Source organism: Rhineura floridana, chromosome 1, assembly GCF_030035675.1.
Source record: "Rhineura floridana isolate rRhiFlo1 chromosome 1, rRhiFlo1.hap2, whole genome shotgun sequence".
Classification (NCBI taxonomy): domain Eukaryota; kingdom Metazoa; phylum Chordata; class Lepidosauria; order Squamata; family Rhineuridae; genus Rhineura; species Rhineura floridana.
The window spans coordinates 240,311,809-240,331,613 of record NC_084480.1 but is presented as its reverse complement, the minus strand read 5'-3'; the positions used below and the strand labels follow the sequence as shown (position 1 = coordinate 240,331,613).

Genomic DNA, 19,805 nt, shown 5'->3' with positions numbered 1-19,805 from the left:
AAATAGGGTGATAAAATACACCCCTGTCTCACACCCTTTCCGATGGGGAACCAATCGGTTTCTCCATATTCTGTCCTTACAGTAGCCTCTTGTGTAGAGTATAGGTTATGCAACAGGACAATCGGATGCTGTGGCTACACAGTCAAAGGCTTTGCTGTAATCTATAAAGCACAACGTGATTTTCTTCTGAAATTCCTTGGTCCGTTCCATTATCCAATGTATGTTTGCGATATGATCTCTGGTACCTCTTCCCTTTCTAAATCCAGCTTGGACGTCTGGCATTTCTCACTCCATATATGGTAAGAGCCTTTGTTGCAGAATCTTGAGCATTACTTTATTTGCATGGGATATTAAGGCAATAGTTCAATAATTACTGCATTCTCTGGGATCCCCTTTCTTTGGAATTGGGATGTATATGGAACGCTTCCAGTCTGTGGGCCATTGTTTAGTTTTCCATATTTCTTGACAAATTCTTGTCAAAATTTGGACTGATTCAGTCTCAGTAGCTTGCAGCAACTCTATTGGTATGCCATCTGTTCCTGGTGATTTGTTTCTTCCAAGTATTTTAAGAGCAGCTTTCACCTCACATTCTAAAATTTCTGGTTCATCATATGGTTCCTCCGTGAATGAATCTGTCATCCTTGGATCTCTTTTATAGAGTTCTTCAGTGTATTGCTTCCATCTTCCTTTTATTTCATCTCGGTCAGTCAGTGTGTTCCCCTGTTGATTATTCAACATCCCTACTCTTGATTTAAATTTCCCTTTCATTTCTCTAATCTTTTGGGACAGGGCTCTTGTTCTTCCCTTTTTGTTGTCCTCTTCTATTTCTATACAATAACTATTGTAATAGTTCTCTTTGTCCCTACATACTAGTTGCTGTATTGTTGCATTTAGGGTTCTGACTGTGTTTCTATCTCCTTTTGCTTTTGCTTTCCTTCTCTCTTTAACCATTTGAAGAGTTTCCTCAGTCATCCATTGGGGTCTTTCTCTCTTTTTAACTAGAGGTATTGTCTTTTTGGATTCTTCTCTGATAATGTCTCTGACTTCATTCCATAGTTCTTCTGCTTCTCTGTCAACTAAGTTTAAAGCCTCAAACCTGTTCCTTATTTGATCTTTATATGGTTCTGGGATGTTATTTAAATTGCATTTTGGCGTTATGATTGCTTTGTTGGTCTTCTTTATCTTTACTCTGATTTTCGATACGACCAGTTCATGATCTGTACTGCAGTCTGCTTCTGGTCTTGTCTTTGCAGAAAGTATGGAACTTCTCCACCTTCTGCTACCAATTATATAATCAATTTGATTCCTATATTGACCATTTGGTGATGTCCACATGTATAGTCTTTTCGGTTGTTCAAAAAATGTGTTCACAAGAAACAAATTATTGGCTTCACAGAATTCAATAAGTCTTTCTCCCGCTTTGTTTCTGTCTCCTAGGCCCCATTTCCCCACAATTCCTAATTCTTCTCTGTTCCCTACTTTTGCATTCCAATCACCCATGATTATCAGCCCATCTTGTTTTGGTGTGTGATCAATTTCTTCCTGTACTTCTGCATAAAATCTCTCCAATTCCTCTTCTTCTGCGTTTGCCGTCAGAGCATAGACTTGGATGATGGTTATGTTGATAGGTTTTCCCATTTAATCTCATTGATATCACTTGCTCAGACCTTGCGTTGTAGCTCCTAATTGCTCTTGCTACATCACTTCTCACTATTAAAGCAACCCCATTTCTTCTTCAATTTCTCATTTCCTGCATAAAATATTTTGTAGTTGCCTGATTGGAAATGTCCCATTCCCGTCCATTTTAGTTCGCTCACACCAGTATTGTAAAGTTGATGCATTCCATTTCTTGCTTGACAATTTCTAACTTTCCCTGGTTCATGCTTCTCACATTCCATGTTCCTATTGTGTGCGTTGTACAACTCTGGACTCTCCTTTCGCATCTGTGCGCATCAGCCTCTGGGCTTCCTTTCGGCTTTGACCCAGCTGCATCATTAGTCACAGCGCTACTCGTACTTGTCCTTTGTTCTTCCCCAGTAGCTCGGTGAGTGCCTTCTGACCTGGGGGGTCTCATCTTCCAGCACTATCTCGTGTTGCATTTTGGATACTCTGTTCATAGGGTTTTTGTGGTAAGAGATATTCAGAGGTGATTTACCATTGCCTTCCTCTGAGTTAGGATGCATCTTAGTCTGGTGTTTCAGCTTTGACCATTCTGCCTTGGGTGCCCCTGCTAATTAAACATGAAGATGGAAGTTGGAGGTATGAAAAAAGGTGCCCCTCTTTGGAATATGCTATCCGAATTAGGCAGCGTCTTCTCACTTCTGATTCTCACAGCCTGCAGTGTTCAACTACATTTATATATGGAATTGGTTCTCATTGTTTTATATATGGAACACTTTTTTCATTGTTTTTACACTTTTTGCTTATGACTGTAACTGTTTTATCTGTTTTTATTATTGTATATTTCATTTTGTAATCCACCCTGGAACATTATGGTAAAGGGTGGGCAAGAAATTGAATCATTAAACAAACATAGAGCCACTGCTTGGCTTCTTTCCCAAGGCACTCTGGTGGCCCCATCATGCAATGCACCTTTAGTAAAACTATTCCCTGACTTATTAGGAACATAGAAAGCTGCCTTATACTTAGAACATTGGACCATCTAGCTTAGTATTGTCTTCACTAACTGGCAATGACTCCCAGGGTGTCTTTTGCAGCCCTGCTTGGGGACTGAACCTAGGAACTCCTGCATGCAAAGCAGGTGCTCTACCACTGAGCTACAGCCTTCTGTCATTATATACCATAGATTTGTCTGCTGCTTCCACTGAAAGGTCCAACCCAACCTTAATCTAATTGCCCCTGTAAACTGAAAAGACTATGGCAAGGATGGGGATGCTGTAGCCCTCCAGATGTGGTTAAGACTCCACTATCCCCTGACCATTGGTCAGAGGTGGAGAACAAAATCTGGAGTGCCACAGATTCCCTATCTCTGGCCTTTGGTATCTAGGCAGTACTTACAACACAGTTCAATTACATAAACGTTATCAGATATCAAGAAAGAGATTGGAAAATGAGGTTGGGAAATAGACATAGACTTTTATATTTATTTACTTCCAGATGTATAGACAACTTTTTAAAATAAAAAATAAATTCCAAGTGGCTTACAAATAAAACACATAACAGAATAAAACAATTTGAAGTGCAACAAATATAGTGTGAATTACTGTAAAAACAGTTCGAACTACCAAAATCTATTTCATACATTAAAATCCAAAGCAGTATAAAACAATTCCATATAAAAACATGGAGACAGAACTTTAACCCATACTAAATAAGGCTGCAATCCAATACATGTCAAACCAGAAGAAAGTTCCACAGAGTTCAATTGGATTCACTCCCAGGTAAGTGTGTACTGGATTGCAGCCTAAGAAAGTTGTAGCCACTAACCTGAAGCTTTACAAACAATGGGAGGGGCAACCAAACCAAAGGAAGGGAATTCTAGAAGCTGGGTGCTGCAACAGAAAAGGTCCCGTCTCATGTCCCAACCTTTTCTGCTTTTGAAGATGGCGGGATACAAAGCACAGGCTTCCCCAACCTGGTACTCTCCAGATGTTTTGGACTACATTTAGTCTGTTGCTGTTTTAATTGTTTTAACAATGTTTTTAATTACTTGTTTAAAACTATTTTACTGATAATTTTGTTTTGTAAACCACTTAGAGGTTTTCTACAATCAAGCGGTATATACATTTTGTGAAATAATAAAATAATCTCTCACCAGCCCCACCCAAAACATCTGGAGGGTACAGCAGAACCAACCGATTTAAATGCAATGGGCCGACAGGGTAGTATGGAAGCAGGCAGTACTTCAAATACATGATCTCAACCCATTTGGGGCTTTATAGGTAAGAACCAGCACTTGGAATTGCTTGTCATGATAAGTACACACAAATACAGGTAGTATGGTAAGCTAGAGTGGGACACGACACAACGTACTTTGCTCTGGGTATTGCCTTATCTACACCTTACCCCAGCTTTGTTACAAACTATTCATAATCCTTACACTATATGTATGTTTAAAATCTGGAAGAAATGACAGAACAAACTCTCTCCAATTTGTTTGCCTTTATTGCCATCAAGTATTATCTGCAATTGGCTGAAGAGGAACTCCACTTGCTGATCTATTCCTTGGAGAAAAAGGGTTTATTTAGGCTGAGGGATTTTTATATTAACAACCATTTCTATAAAGCAAATTAAGATTACTACAGGGGCCACTAATCTCTCTGGTTCTGAGAATGCCATTTTAAGCACCTGTTGACGACTTCAAATATTAAATTGCATGCAAATTAGCCTCTCACTAAGTTTGAGATGATGAAATTGAGTCATGGGACTTGTGTGAAGGGGTTAGTTTCTGACTTATATAACCTGTTGCTGGATATATTTCCTGGCCCTATTGAGGGGCTTAAAGGTCTTTGGGAAGGAGATTTGCATATGGAAATTAGTGATGTTAAATGGAGGCAGATACAGGTGTCCAAACCTTATAGATCTGTCTCAGCATATGTCAGAGAATGTTGTATGAAGGTGGTATACAGATGACACCATATGCCTGTGCAACTATCTTTTTTTATCATTAATTTTTTATTCAAATTTTCAAAAACAAAACAAAACAAACAAAACAAATTAATAACTATTACAATAAAAACTATTGACTTCCGATTTGTCGTAGATTAGCTATAAGTCTATAATATATAACAAACCTGTCTCTTAATAAAATTATACAATTATCTTCCTCCAGTGGTTATCTTAATTGGTATCAAATCTCATTAACATCATTTTATTCTTTCCACAAAAAGTCAAAGAGAAGTTTCTAATCCTTGAGATATATATCCATCAATTTTTCTCCAAATAGACATGTCAATTAATCCATCTCTTCAGGTCTACTAAGTCCAGTAATTTCAATAGCTCTTCTCCCATTCTCCCATTATCAGTATTGATTCCATCTTCCATCTTTGCACACCCAATAATCTTGGTCTTGCTGCCATAGTCATATAATAAGAGTCTGATAGGGATTTCTTTCATCACAGGTATTTTCTTGCCATCAATTCTGAATGTATTACTGAAATGTTGTTGTAAAGTTGTATCTCTGTTCCTCTTTTTTACAGAATGCACTAACACATCTCTTGAGAGTTTTTCCATTGTCACATATCTGGAATTTATTCTATAAACTTTCTCTATTTCAAGTTCCATCAAATCCTTCCAATCCAGGAATTTTTTCGAGTCGTTGATATCTTTATCTCTAATCTCTTCACCAATTCCTTCAGGGACAGCGCTGAATTCCAAATAGTAATATTTGTCTTTAGGATCCATCACAACCATAAAATCAAAATCTTTTTCCAGGTCCATATTTGATAAATCTATTCCAATCTCCAGGGCTTGAACCTTCCCTTTGATCTTTCTTTCATCTTCTTTTTCTTGTCCAGTTATAGAATCCTGAATTTCTTTCAGCTCCTGTCTCATTTTGCCAAATCCAATTTTCATCTCTTGTCTGTTCTGACCCATCTCTTGTTTCATTAGCTTAATCTCATTCATTGTTTTCTGAAACATATTTAGAGAGAGAATCCCTTCCTGAACATCCAGGTTCTCAGCCACCTTCTTGATTGTCATTCTTAAAACCAAAAGAACAAAACCCCTTCAATTCCAATATAGTCACTATTCTCAAGCAAAGAACAGTTTATTTCTTTTTCCAGTCACAAATGAGTTAATCTTCCAAGCCAGATGACATCACCCTCTAGACAGCACGAACTGCCTTATCTCTTATATGTCCAAAACAAATTTAGTTCACAGCGTCCAAATGATTAGTGGCATAAGGAATAAACAGATTTGCCAAAAAAAAAAAAGTAGACCAGAAAAAATAGTCCCAGACATATAATACTCAAATATCAGATAAATCAAATTTTCTCTTCAAATCAGATGCCTCTCATCCATTTATATCTTTAAAATGCTCAATTCCATGCCAGCTTTTTGCAATAAAAAACAAAGATAGGCTATTTCGATTTTCTTCCTCCTTAATTCCGTATGTGAAAGAGAAAGTTATAACTCACCCAGGGCTTCTTTGTTGCTGACTCTTTGACAAATCTCTTTTGCAGTAACGGTAACAAAATGATGATAATAGACAGGAGGATGCTTGCCTGTTAATTTCCGTTTTTCTTTGAAGAAAAAAAAAGTCTTGCTTAATCAGTTAGAGCCTGTTTGTAATCCCTGGCTCCGTCCGACGCTGTTGGCTACCTTCCTTCATAGGCGATTCCAATGAATTCCAGTCCAACAAACACCACGGAACTTCTGTGGGTAATCTCAAAGTTTCTCCCTTACCTGGGAGAAAAATTTCCCAGTCAAAAAAAAACTTTTCTGACTGGTTTTAAAACTGAAAAAGCTTCCTCTGAGACGAGAGCTTGTCTAGAGGCAAGCACAGGCGGAGCGAACCTCCTGGGAAGTCACCTGTGCAACTATCTTGAATAACATCAACTTTATCCCTGGGCTGCTGGCATGGATGTGAGTCCAGGGGGACATTCTTACATCTCTGATGGGAGTGTCCTCCTGTTCACTGTTTTTGGGTAGAAGTACATCAAGAAATCTTAAAAATATTTCAAACAACTGTCTCAATTACCCCACAACTGTCTTTGTTGAACTTATGGCATCCCCAAACGGCAAGGTTTTGTGCAAAAGAATTGCTTACATGGATCCGATTGGCTGTGGCTTAGATTCCCATTGCACAAAGATGGATAAGGACCTTCAATTACCTTTGTCATATAAAAATCTGTGGAACTTGGCAATTACAGAGAAACTGACCCATGATTTATGGGCATCCAGCAGATCTGAGGATCTAGAATGGTTCTATGCAATATGGTGGGAATTTATTTTGTATTTTGCTGATACTGAAGTCTATACATCTTTACCTGCTTCTATGCAGGACATATGGACTCTTCTTTTTTGTCCCTACTAATGTAAAACCTCAGAATTGCCTTGTTTATGTTTTTGTTCTATGTTTGTGTTTATACATATAATAAGAACTTAAAAAATACATGTAGTTTGGATTCATTCACTTTGCTCATGATTGGGTCTTACTACTTTTCAGGCTGAGTTTCCTTTTGCCTCCATTACTATAGTGACGTCGTCATGTGAAGCTTTCAAATGGTTTTGCATGTGATCATTCAATTCTCTTCTTACAACACAACCCTAACCATGTCTACTCAGAAGTTGGTCTCTTATTGAGTTCGATGGGGCTTACTCCCAATAAATGGGTGTAGGTTTACTGCCTTAATGTTTGTAATGGCACACCCAATACTTCCCTACAATGGTGCACAGCTCTCCTGACTTCCAAACGCTGCATGTCACTACCATCGCTATTGGTTACATAGAGGGGGAGGGGGAAGGCAGTGGGAAGCTCAGCATTGTGTGGGCACACAGGTGGGGGCACAGGAACCCAAAATCGGCTGGGATGAGAGAGTTGGGATCCAGCAGATCTTGGGCTGTGCCAGGGCTCAGCTGGGGCCACACCAGGGTATCTCACTCACCCTGGCTCAGCCGGAGATATGCCAGTGTAACTCCCCCATTTTAGCTCAGCCAGCATAATTTACGCTAGTGTAAGTCCCCCCCCCGGGCATTCTAGGTGAATGGTCAGGGCACAGCAGGGCAAGCAGAGACTTGCACCTATTTCAAACCCCTTTCAGCTTGGTGCAAGTGCAATTCCTCTAAATTAATCCTGGACCAAGTTTAGTTCAGATGATGGAATTTATGCTGGTGTAAATTATGCTGGGTTTCTATAGCTAGGATTGCTCTGCTAGTCTGGATTCAACCCACTAGGTTTGAAGACTGGAGTATACATGTAATGCAGGACTGGGGAATCAGTTGTTGGATTCCCATCTGCGCTAGCCAACATGGTCAGTGTTCAGGGATGTGTGTTGTAATTCAACAATATCTGGAAGGTCACAGGTTCCCCATACCTGATGTAATGTTACATCTGTGGTGTGCTGAGATAATTTTAAACTCTAGACTTAATGGTCTTACAGGGGGCTCCTTCTTTAGATGGTAATGTTTGCTGACCAGTTATTTCAAAATGTGGAATGCCAGCCCTGATGCTGCTGATTCTACTGAGTGAGGCCCTGGATTTCTGACCCAAAGTCCTGCCCTGAGTGCACCATCGGGTAACATAAAGTAAATCAGTGGCCTAGAAACAATTCCTCTCGTTGCCAGAAACCTGATTGTCCTCATGCTACCATATTTTCTGCCTGTTGTTATTTTCCATTTCCTCTTTTGCTGCTTTTTGTTTTTAAAGTGCCTTGGAGTTGCACAGGGCCAAAGCCCTACGGGGAAATATAGGCAAGCCCAGCTGTCAGGGATGGTGGATGAGGGAGAAGGAGGGAATGATTTTCCAGTGCAAGTGAACTGCACAGCATGTGAGGCTGGATTTATTACTGCACATGGAACCTGTCTATTGCTTTTAAGCTTGTTCATTTTTATTTATGATCGAACTGTATCATTCGTTTTCCGATGGGGGATTTCACCAAGAGAACAGGTTCTCTGCCTTCTCTTGTGGATGGCGCAGCTGAGGCTCTGGCATGTTGCACTAAATGAGAAAGTTAATGAGACACTTTTGTGTCCCGTGTGAGATTTGAGTTTCACAAGCACACCCTTTTTGTCCTCTAGCTGAAACAGTTTCCTGCCAGGAACACAAATCCTGAACAGACTCCTCAGCAAACAAAGCAGCTGCGGGGAAGAGGAAATGCACTCATGGTTTCCTCTGGGGGCAGCTAAAAGAATGACGGAGAGAGTGAAGGCAGGAAGCTAAAACGAGGAAAGAGGAATGGGCACCAGAAATCAGTGTTGCCCCTGCTAAAACAAGGACTTTGTAGGAGATACCCTATATATATAAGCACTAGGACAAGCAGGACCTATTACATCAAACAGAACATCACCTGCAGGTCCTGCAATATAATTTATCTCATCAAATGCAAAAGACCAGGATGTCATATCCAATACGTAGGTAAAACCACAACTGACCTACGCACACGCTTCAGAAACCACAAATTGGCAATCTTGACAAAAAAGGTGGAGTAACCAGTTGCAAAACATTTGAACATTGATGGTCACAGCATCTCTTCACTAATGCTTGCCCTCTCTGGGCACTGTGATGGAAAGAATTAGGCAGATGTTCCTGCCTGCCTGAGGCATTTTGCTGCCTGTGGTACAAATGGCACCTCCTTCCATTCTATGTACAAAAGCTGACCAGACTGGCACTTGAACCTTACTTCATTGGTGATGGGACATCATTCCGTAGGGTAGCAGGCACTCCCCATCCTTCAGTATCTGCTGCCTGAAGCAGCCACTTCACTCTATCTAATGACAGGGCTGGTCCTAACTCACAGCCAGCTCTGCCCATTTGCTCTCCTCCCCCTCCCCTGAAAGTATAAGCACAGATGGTTAGCCATGGGAGGAGCCGCCACTTTATCCTCTCATTGATTCACCTGAGTTCTCTTTACAGGCAGCACAGTTGTGGGATTCAGCTTGCTGAACCCCTCAGAAAGCTTGTGAGAGAGCAGGCAGCAGCTGTTTTTTGCAAGAGCAGCTGGTGCCTCCACACAATTGCTCAGCCTTTCCTAATCTTGGTAGCAATGGATGGTTGTCCTTTGTCTCTGGTTGCTCACCTGCCCATTCTTTCCTGTACATGTGCTCGCTCGCTCTTTGGAAAACGTAGTAGGCAGGATTGGGCCTGGAAGGGCAATCCAGAGGGAGCAAGTGAACAAAAGCAGGCAATTGCTGCTTCTTAGAGGAGCAGCCTCTACCACTGTATGGTCTCACTTGGTGTCGTGATGATCAGGAGGATTGGGCTCACTAGGCCCATGCCAAGAGATAACACAGGGGAGCTATAAGAAGATGAAGTGGTTACTCCTTTGATCATGGAAGGAGCAGACAATTCATCTTCTTACTAGTTCACCCGTGTTATCTCCTGATTAAACATCTATGCTGCAGAGCCCACACAGGGACATGTGAGCAGGCAGAGGCAGCTACTCTGGGTACCTCTGAACCTCCTCCTTCTCATTTATTAGATTGCCGTCCCTCCCAGTAGGAGCCCAGGGCGGCAAACAAAAGCACTGAAAACACTCTAAAACGTCATAAAAACAAACTTTAAAATATATTAAAACAAAACATCTTGTGGTGCCCAGAGACAGCAAGCAAGAGGGAGGTAGCAGAGGCCTTTTTGTTGCCTTCTTTTGTTGGCATGCTTCCCCATCCATCCCCCAAAGTAACAAGCAACAACAGAGTTATGCATGTGGGATGTTCTTGAGGGCTTCCTGCTTGGAGAGGTCCCTCCCCCCAGCTTTGCTTTAGCCTCTGCAGGATGGCAGGTAATGGTAGGAGAGATTGCTATATTCCCAGAGTCGCCAGTCCTTTGAGGCTTGTGGTACATTTGCAAACTGGAGAAACTATGGAGGGCACCACAACTATTCTATTATCTACAACAGAATGCTTTTTGCAAGCCTAATCTTAGCAGGGGTAGAGGTGGCTGAAGGGTACCTTGTGGGTGTCGGGATGTGCTTGTGCACCCACAGGCACCATGCTGACAATCCCTGGATGCTGTTTATTGTTGGATTGCCTCTCCTTCAGCAGTTGCTGCTTATCTGCCTTTTTTTCTTCAAAAGAAAAGTGGCAGTGATAGACACTTTTGTGCTTAATGCCTTGACCCTAACAGATAACCAATGACTTCTTGACATTGACAAATATGGGTGAGGAAGTTTAAAGTCTGGGGCTATTGTTGATTGGGTTGAAGTTTGTTCCCCTTGTCCAGAGGACAAGGCTAGTCCAAAGATTATACGGTGTTTTTTATTAAGAAAAGGCTACTTAGAATCCTATTTGCCACCTTCCCCATAAGGAAAGTGCCAGAGTGAGCAGGAAGAAACCTTCATATTTGCTGAAAGCCTCCATGTGAATGAGTGGAGGGAATAACCCTAAAACAGTTACACTAACAGTTTAAGCAGAAAAAACAAAACTGGTGGAAAAGGTAGCAATTTGAAAGGATCAGAAAGAATGCCTCCCCCTTCTTTCCCATCTCCCATTATTTTTCTGCAGAGATAATGCAGGCACTGCATTTCCTCATGACTGTGTGGCAAAAGATGTAGGAAAGTGGGAAGAAAATGGAGGAGGGAGGAAGGGTGAAGGAACATATCAGAAAAAAAAGGACAGTGCCTCCTTCTATGTAGGGCTGGAATTTCTTTCAATTTATAAACTAGGGCTTAACTGAGAAATTTATAAACTAGGGCTTAACTAGGAGAAGAGCATGCTTGGGAGCTTGTGCAGAATGCACCCCTTCACTGCAACTTCCCCCCAAACAGTAATCAGAAGGCCAAGCTTAATAGCAAGGTGTTACTCTCAAGAGTGTCTCTGAACATGCATAGCCCAAAACATTCCTTCACTGTGGAGAACTTTTAGACTTCAAGTTCTTCTAAAGACATTAGCTAGTAAGCCACAAATCCCAACCTATAATTTCTGCCTTGCCCTTCTCTACTTTTGTCTAGCATTTTGGTACCTCTAGTGTTTATGGCCACTGAATCCCCCACCTCCCGTTACAGCAGTTACATCATATTATTGTATTTTCCTGTATGGAAAAGTACTCTCGCCCGTCTTAAGCATAACTACTCACAAGTTACTCGCAGATTGCAACTTAGGTCATTGCCGGAATCATTTTCAGACTGTAAGTGTCTAAATAGATTCAAAACATGCCTGAAAATAGCCTTCGCCTTGAGTTCCCTCCCAACCACCAGGGGCGTGCGGTTTGGCTGTGGTATTTCGAGTCAGTTCTGCACGCGTCACGCTCTCTTAATTATGGCGTACGACCAAAGTTCCCGTGCTGAAGTATAGCACTGAAGCAGTTTCCAGGGTCAGGGAAATAAAGGCTGCACTCATACGCGCGCTTACCTGTGACTCAAAATGTGTTACTGCTGAGCCTTGTGTCATGGCGTAAGCTTTCGTGGACTAGAGTCCACTACATTAGACCCAAGTTCAGAGTAGACACGTATAGAGGATTGCACTGCCGGGTTCCTCACAGCACAATACGGTCACTGCAAACTTCCTGTAATTACATGCAAGGGGTTTTTGCTTTCCCAAGCTGCTGATATTTTGATGAGTATTTCGAACATTTCCCCCTTTTTACGCTCTCTCTCCGTTTCCCTCTGGCGTAGTTCCGCTCTTCTAACGGAGTCTACCTTTGCACTGACATTTAAACATTGCTTTTATTTCGTTGTTGCTGTTCAGCCAGCCCTTTAGCGCGCGGACGCGTCTGTCCCGTTAGTTTTTCTTTCCTACAAGACCAAACGCTGCGTCCTCCAAGCAGCCGAGCGAGCGAGGCTGGCAGGGGTGCAGCTTTCGGCGCCACTCGCCCTCTAGCGGGAGAAAGGCGGAGTTGTCGGCGGCTGGGCGTGACTTGGCAGCTCGCTTTCAGCTGCCTGCTCGCCTGCCTGCCGGGGGGGACCTCGAGTCAGTGCGGGGATTAGAGCGAGAAGAGAGTTCCTTGCAAAGACGGCGCGGCGCTCTCGGCTAGGCGGCTGTGGGGCTGGAGCGGTGCAACAGGGAGCGTGCGGACGGACTGGAGTTTCCTGAGAGCCGGAATTGCTGTGCGGCGGGAAGAGCCCCCTCTCCGAAAAGCGGTCCCCGTTAAGAAGGGGCCACGGAGGGGGGCTGAGGCACCCGCTCGAGTTTTCTCTGCCCCGAGGACCTGGGAGGGCTGGCGGGGAATATATTTCGAGAGGAAGGAAATATGGGGAAAGTTGAAACTTGCCTCCTGACTTTGGCTGGACTTTTGCTGGCAGCGGTAGCAGAGACATACACAGGTAACAAATCCTGAGACCCCTAAAAGCGTGTGGGTGGGTGCTTTTGGCTCCCTGAAGAGCGATGTGTTAAAGGTTAAGCGGGAGCGTATCACGGGGACTGGCTGCCGCTGGGAATTGGGAGTTATTTTTTTTCCCTCGCGGGTGTGACCCTTGGAACTACTGTGTGTATGGAAAAAAGAGGAGAGGAAAGAAACAGAGAAGGGAAGTTCAAGGCGCGGTGGGAGGGATCCCGTTAGTTTGGCTGCCCGGTGCAAAAGTGCAAGAGGGGGAGAGAGGCTTGTGCAGAGTCTGGAACGACTCGCCAATCCCCAGGGAAGGGAGAAAAAGCCTCTCTGGAGGAAAAAAGGAGATCGGCATTCTGAAAAGCAGTTTTATTTTTTTTAAATGAAAGACAGTTGCTTTAAATCCAAGCCCCCCCCAAAAAAACTTTCTGCAAGTTGACTGCTTGCTGGCCAGCAGTTTGGGGGCGGCCTCAGGGCGGTTGCATAGTTCTGCGTTTCTCGTCGTTTCAGCCAGGGACACTCCGTCTAGGCAAGGCAGGCGAACGGAGTTCGGGTTGCCGCTGCTGCTGCACGCTTTGCTAAGCGGGGTCCTTGAGCGCGAGAGCTCTCTTGCTTAGTGGTGAGAGAAGTTGTGAGAGAAACCTGACCGGACTGCCTTCCTTGCACGCGCCCCTCGTCCCAGTTTCTATGTAGCCAGTTCGTGTAGTCCACGCTGGATTGCATGGTGGAGTCCTCCGTTGTAACTTGAGCTGTGCTTGACAGCCAATGGTATGAGTTAGGGCACAAAGACAGCTCCCGAACCTTTGAGAGTTGTCAAGAAGAGGAAGCATTTGGCCATCCTAACAGTTCCGTCTTTTTCATGCTGGTCAAGTTGTGACAACTTTGCAACACCAGAGGGGAAGCAGTGCCTGTGCTGTGATTCCTTTCCTTCTCCCCCTCTTCTACCAGGTTTTAACATCTGCCAACTAGTGATGACAGTGATAACCAAAGCATAACTTTTTAATTCTACCTGGCAGGCTTTTATTGCTTCAGCATCTTCACTGCTGTGACTCTCCTCCAGTGTGTGTGTGTAACAAAACTACATGCTTTTAATGGTGCGTGTCAGACACACAATCCCATGATTTTGGTCTGTAACTAGGTTACATTGTTTTTCATGTGAACTGTAAAAACCTATGACAGAAATTGAAGACATCTGAGTTCCATGTTCTTCTATGAGGATTGATCAGAAGAGGAAGTAGGTCTCTGGTTGTTGCCTTGGCTGTAGGGTACTTGGCGTTTTGTGCATGTAGTAGTGCTTGTGTACAGCACCCTTATGTAAGGAAGTTTTGGATTTGAAGAATTCACTCTTCATGCCTTCTGTAAACACGTTCTGGTTTAATGGAATGTTCCAGGGACACTCTGTGTATAAAAGCAGCCTGTGTTTTCTTAAAAGTTCTCTTCCATCACTTGTAGATAAGTCAGAAGGTTCATTGGGAAAGAGACATTCCAGAAATTTGCCTCAGTCAGAAATATAGCACTGAGGTAAAACTCTCCCCTGCTCCCTTCTCTGGTTTCAGTGAGGCTATATGTAGCTGTGCATTGTGAAACTTTACTCAGTGAAAGACTTTACTGAAAGGCTTTAAGTACATACTTCAATTTAGCTCCTACCTTATTTGGATAAAGCCATACCTCATCTCAGCTGCATAATTGGCATCACATTTTTGTCAAAAACGTTGAAGGAAATAAGTGTTTTATGTTGGGCTGAATGCACAGAAGTGGGTGTTTGCCTTGCTTGATAACTACTATGTCAGCATTGCTAGTGTGGTACTTGGTACTGGCATTGGCCTACCTACATTGCCACTGGCTGAAAAAGGAGTTGCTTGTACCAGTCTGTAGCCTTCGATCGGCTTTCATGTATATGGACTTGAAATGTTCTATGTTAAAACATCTGTTTATACCTGTGTGGATGAATGTTTATATAGAGTGGTAGGTACTACAGATAGCACTATTAATTGGGCAGTTGTATAAGTTACTGAAAGATGTAAAGATAAAATATGAAAAATATTCTTTTTCTTTTTACATTATATACCAGATGTGGGGAATCTGTGGCCTTCTAGAACTTGCGGGACTATAGTCCTGACAATTGGCCATGCTGACTAGGGATAGAGACACATTTTTTGTTGTGCCTGTTCCACTTCATCTCCACCTCTACTCTCTAAAAACGGGGGCACACAACCCTAGTCAAATCCCACCTCTTTTTAGTGTAAAACCTGGTGGGATCACTTGGGTGAGATTTTTAAAAATTCAACTTCAAACAGATTTCACAACTGATCGGCAGATCAACTGTTGCCCCTCCAGATGTGGCCAGTGGAAACACTTTGCTGTAGGTGACTAGCGTGCCCACAGCCTAGGGCTGAAGGGAGTCCAGCAGCATCTGGAGGGCCATCTTTGCTGTCTACTGAATCTGCATCTTTATCAAATGTTTTTTCAGGATTTGATTCAGTCACTATTCCCTGGATAATCTTTCTTAGGAAGTAATCGTCAGGAAAACAGCATGAGCAAATGTTATGAGAATTTTTTCTGTTCCTTTTTTTGTTACTGTTGTAAAAGCTTTCAGTACATTATTGGAAGGAGAAGTTAACAGTTAATAAAGCAGTGGCATTTTGACAAATTTGAAATTCCAGATATTAATTCAAAGTGTGCAAATTCCCAAAAGATTGAAGATAATAAAATAATAATGATAATTAAAAGCAATAGTTTTTTGGTTTGCATAAAAATGATGTGATTCTTGTACAAGATCATTTTGTAGAGATCAATGCTTAAAGGTTATTTTGAGACTCTTATGTCCTCATCCTAAACATATAAAAGTATCTCCCTTTAATGCAATGGGACTTTAAGTCTATAGTCCTTTACTTGAACTTAGTTGGGCTTACTTCTGAGTAAGCATGCATAGGAACACAGTGTAAGTGTGCTTGGAATCTCAGCATAGTTAAAATGGTTACCTGTGTATTTAATTGGACATATTTAATGGTTCCATGCGATTCTAGAAAAAGGTTAACAGTGTAAAGTAGAATGCTACTTTTGATCAGCATTGTTTTTTAATTTTCTTCTTTGGTAGATTATCCATACCAAACAAAGCAAACTACTTCTGAAAATGATTTTGTTCAAATAGAAATAGGCAACCAAACTGAAAAAAATTCAGTGACAGCATAATCCTAAATGTAAGGGTTTTGTATAAAATGAAGTCTGTACGTATGGGTTCATATCGACTGCAATGGAAGTTCAAGAGAGTTGTAATGGAATTTGAAAAATATGCATTTTTAGAAAAGCCTCATTTTTATCTGATACAGTCTTCAGATAATTGGCGCTTTGTGTTCATTACACAATTTGCCCCAGAAAGGCCTAATGTTAGCCTATATAGGTATTTTGTATTGTATAAAGTAGCAGAAAACTTGTATGCGAACTAATGCTACAATCCTGAAACCACATCTTCACAACAGTCAGGATTTCAACCTTATATTTTAACTCTGTGGGTTCTCATGAAGCTTTGCTGTGTTTGCTGGCACAGCACCTGAGCTTTGTATGCTTATGGCCACTGTCAGGATCGTATTTATGGGCTTCTTGTAACTAGATGTAGCATTTTGTGAAAGAAAGCGTGTAAAATAAAAAAAAGTATTGGGAAAAAGTGACTTTGACAGCCCTCCTGAATTACCTTTAATTTCTTAGGATGGTATTCATTTGTTCTCAATATTTCATTTTGGGGCAGGAAAATGGAACAATTTTGTCCCCAAAATACCTGTCAAAGAAGTAGTTAGTGATTATTTCAAAAATGTCTTCTTGGTATTGAAATGTCATATTTCTAGTGCTAATATAAGTACGTTGAAATTAGGTGGAACCCCTGCATAGATACAGCCAAAACAAAGCTCTGTCTATTAATCATTGTTTTTCATTTACATGCATATATACTTAATTGGTTCATTATGGGTTAGTTCAGTGCAATATTGTGTAATTCTAAAGCCTATGTTGTTGTCCTGTGTATTTAAATCCATTGTCTGAGATAAAGATTTTGTTATGGGTGCAGAAATTGGAGACAAAAGAAAGAAAAAATGAAAGGCTGGTTCACAAGTTCTATGGTCACTTTCTATGCATGAGAGATAATTGGAATTATTCTATATGAACCAGATATTTTATTTATTTATTTATTTATTTTATTTAATTTATATACCGCCCTAAGCCCGAAGGCTCTCTGGGCGGTGTACATAAAAGATGTGTCATCCTGATTCCCAGTGTACTTGGTGCTAATATGTTGCACATTTTGATAGATCCTAATACACAAACACATTGCACCCCAAACTTGGAGCATACAAATTGCACAGTTTGTGACTTTATACCTTGGGTTCTAGGCATGTAAATCCTTACACAAATGTAATGTCTGTGTACTTCATGGACATCAGCCACTGCAGGGGAGGGTGGGACTGGTATATTAAGGGAACTGATGTGGTCCCAATCTCCACTGTGTGTAGAAAATGACTGCCTGCCTAAGAGCTATACATTCACATATGTCAGTTGATTTATCAACATTTAGCTAATAACGTACACAGTGTCTCATAGCTGGGTATGCAGAGTGACCCCACTAAAAGGCATTGAATTTGAGGTAATATGATGGTCCTCTCTTTGGTATTACATTTCTGATGGCCCACTCACAGCTCCAAGTCCTGACTAGTTGTTGTAGGGGTGAGCATGCCTATGTGTATTTACCTATGTTTGTTTTATGTATCTGGGGAAGTAAGCAATTATGTGGCACAGAAAACCTGCTAGGTCCCAATACAAAGATTGCTCTGCACTTATGGGTCTGTGGATGAGTGCCCTTCTAATGGATAGCTTGACAGAGCTAGCCATATATTAGTCAGAAGAGAGGAGCCTGCATTTAGATTCCACCTACTCCCCTCCCAAATGGACAGTGAAGGATGTCAAAGCTGATAACACCAGACATTGGATCACTCTGCTTTTAATCCAGCTACAGGAACTGCTCACAACCTCAGGCAATGAATACAGGGACCCAGTGATGGGGAAAGCACTCCTTTTGCTTTCTCTATATTTTGTCTGTTTCTTGTCTGTCTCTTATATTATGATTTTAGTGCTGAAGCCATATCAGACTTGTCTTGTGTTACTTATTAAAAAATTAAATTCTGTTCAATCGCTGATTAAAATGGCACTGTTATTATAATATAGAAGAGAAAAGTATACCCTACAGCATATTACAGGGATATAATTACACTGAAGAACTCCTATAATGTATCTTTGGTCTCACGTTTAGTTATCAGACTCTGTAAGAAAAATTACAGTGTCTTGAAATAACCAAACAAAATATATATATTTTAATAAAAGTGTTTAGTGCAGATGTAATCTGTTGGATTGACAATTGTAGAGGCTGAATTTGCAGTATAGTCATGTAATTTTATTTTACTTCAACCTACTAAAGTTATGTAACAATGGTGGATAGAGGGAACAGTTAATGTCCAATTCCCCTGTATTCTTCAGCTGAGGAAATGTTCTAGTCAGTTGTGATGTGTGTGCCACTGACTTTCCCATTGGGAATGAACTGAGATAAATTAACAAACTAGTCAAACTGGACTGACCTTCTAGAAAAGCAGTCTTTTGCAGTTTCTTTCAAAACCTGTTGCATTAAGTGATAGTCTTAACACAGATTTGATGTGCTTTGGATTTAGCCCATACACCAGGACAACTTCTTAGTTTCATATTAATAATTTTCTTCAGAATTCTGTTCTATAGTAATAGTGTTTGGCTGGTAATTAGGATACATTGCAGTGATTAAACAATAATTTTCTTGCTCCAGGATTCAAAGAACCGTACAGCTAGTTCCCCGCATCTATGGTGACTTTGAACTTCTGTTTTTCAAATAGCAGCAGCTCCAGTGCTACATGCCAAAATATAGCTGAGGAAAGTATTCAAAAGCAGTGATGGAGATATGCTGTTCAAAGAAAAAAAAAGTTGAAATTCCATGTGACATGCATAAAGTAGTTTCTGGATCCTGGCTGTTATTTTATTTTAAATTATCAATGGTATTGTCTTGGATAATCATAATTGTTAAAGTAATAAACTTGCAACACAAATACCGTATGATGCTAAACAAATTATTTTATTTGTTTTGTTTGAACAGATGGATGTAAAGATAAATTATTCTTTTAGGCATTGTTCAAGGTTTCAGTGTGTTCCATTTGATAGTTTGAAGAAGCCTCTTCTGGCAGAGTTTACCAGGTAAACACACAAACATACCGACATCACCACATTTTTATTCTTAAACCCTGATAGTTTGTGTTACATTTTGTTTTCAGCTTTCTCTCACTTGTCCTTAGTGTTTTGGATTTATTTCAAAGGTATCAAGTCTTTCAGTAAAAGAGTTTTGTTTGCTGTGATCTACTGCTGATCACTAGGTGTAGCTGCATCTCTAAACCCGCGTTCCTGAGCCAGGATTGGATGCTAGGTTTACTGAACATGGCAAATTCTGAGTTTGAGACATAAGAAAGTATTTAAGGCATTTGGAGTGATTTCATAGTTTGATGTAATTTAAGCTGTGTACTTTTTTGAAAGAAAATAAACCACTAAAAGAACAGGGACCATCCAAGCCTGTATAATAATTTATTTGCTTGCTATTTGTATTTCTAGCCCTCTACTTGGCTAGTGGCTTTAATAGAGGGATATGTACTTAGAATAGCAATTGTGCATGGTGGCTGAAGATGTACTATAAAAGTATATTATATGTATGTTTTAGTATGTTTTTCAAACAAGTCAGATATATACTAAGAAAATAAACTTTAGAACATAAATCTTGCCAAATGTATCTTGTTCCAAAGCACTCTGTGATGGCAGAGCTACAGAAAATTTAATTCCAAATTGTCTTGAAGTCATCTGTGGGTCAAATATT

At 41.0% G+C, this 19,805-nt stretch overlaps 1 protein-coding gene and 1 long non-coding RNA gene across 17 annotated transcripts in view; one reads left to right on the top strand and one right to left on the bottom strand.

Moving 5' to 3' along the window:
* The window catches only part of LOC133369956 (uncharacterized), a 99,143-nt gene extending 86,719 nt beyond the window's left edge, over positions 1–12,424 (bottom strand). For 3 of the 5 annotated variants that reach the window (XR_009759040.1, XR_009759037.1, XR_009759042.1), the window contains exon 1: positions 11,968–12,424. This is a non-coding gene — a long non-coding RNA (uncharacterized LOC133369956). Of the gene's footprint in view, positions 1–11,692; positions 11,866–11,967 lie in introns of those variants that run through there. The other 2 variants (XR_009759039.1, XR_009759041.1) reach the window with 1 other exon arrangement.
* PTPRM (protein tyrosine phosphatase receptor type M) overlaps positions 11,991–19,805 on the top strand; it is an 838,757-nt gene continuing 830,942 nt past the window's right edge. For 5 of the 12 annotated variants that reach the window (XM_061595748.1, XM_061595738.1, XM_061595772.1 and 2 more), the window contains exon 1: positions 11,993–12,878. In XM_061595748.1, the coding sequence (XP_061451732.1) occupies positions 12,806–12,878 (73 nt within the window). In that variant the 5' untranslated portion in view covers positions 11,993–12,805. Of the gene's footprint in view, positions 12,879–19,805 lie in introns of all 12 variants that reach the window. The other 7 variants (XM_061595730.1, XM_061595705.1, XM_061595695.1 and 4 more) reach the window with 3 other exon arrangements.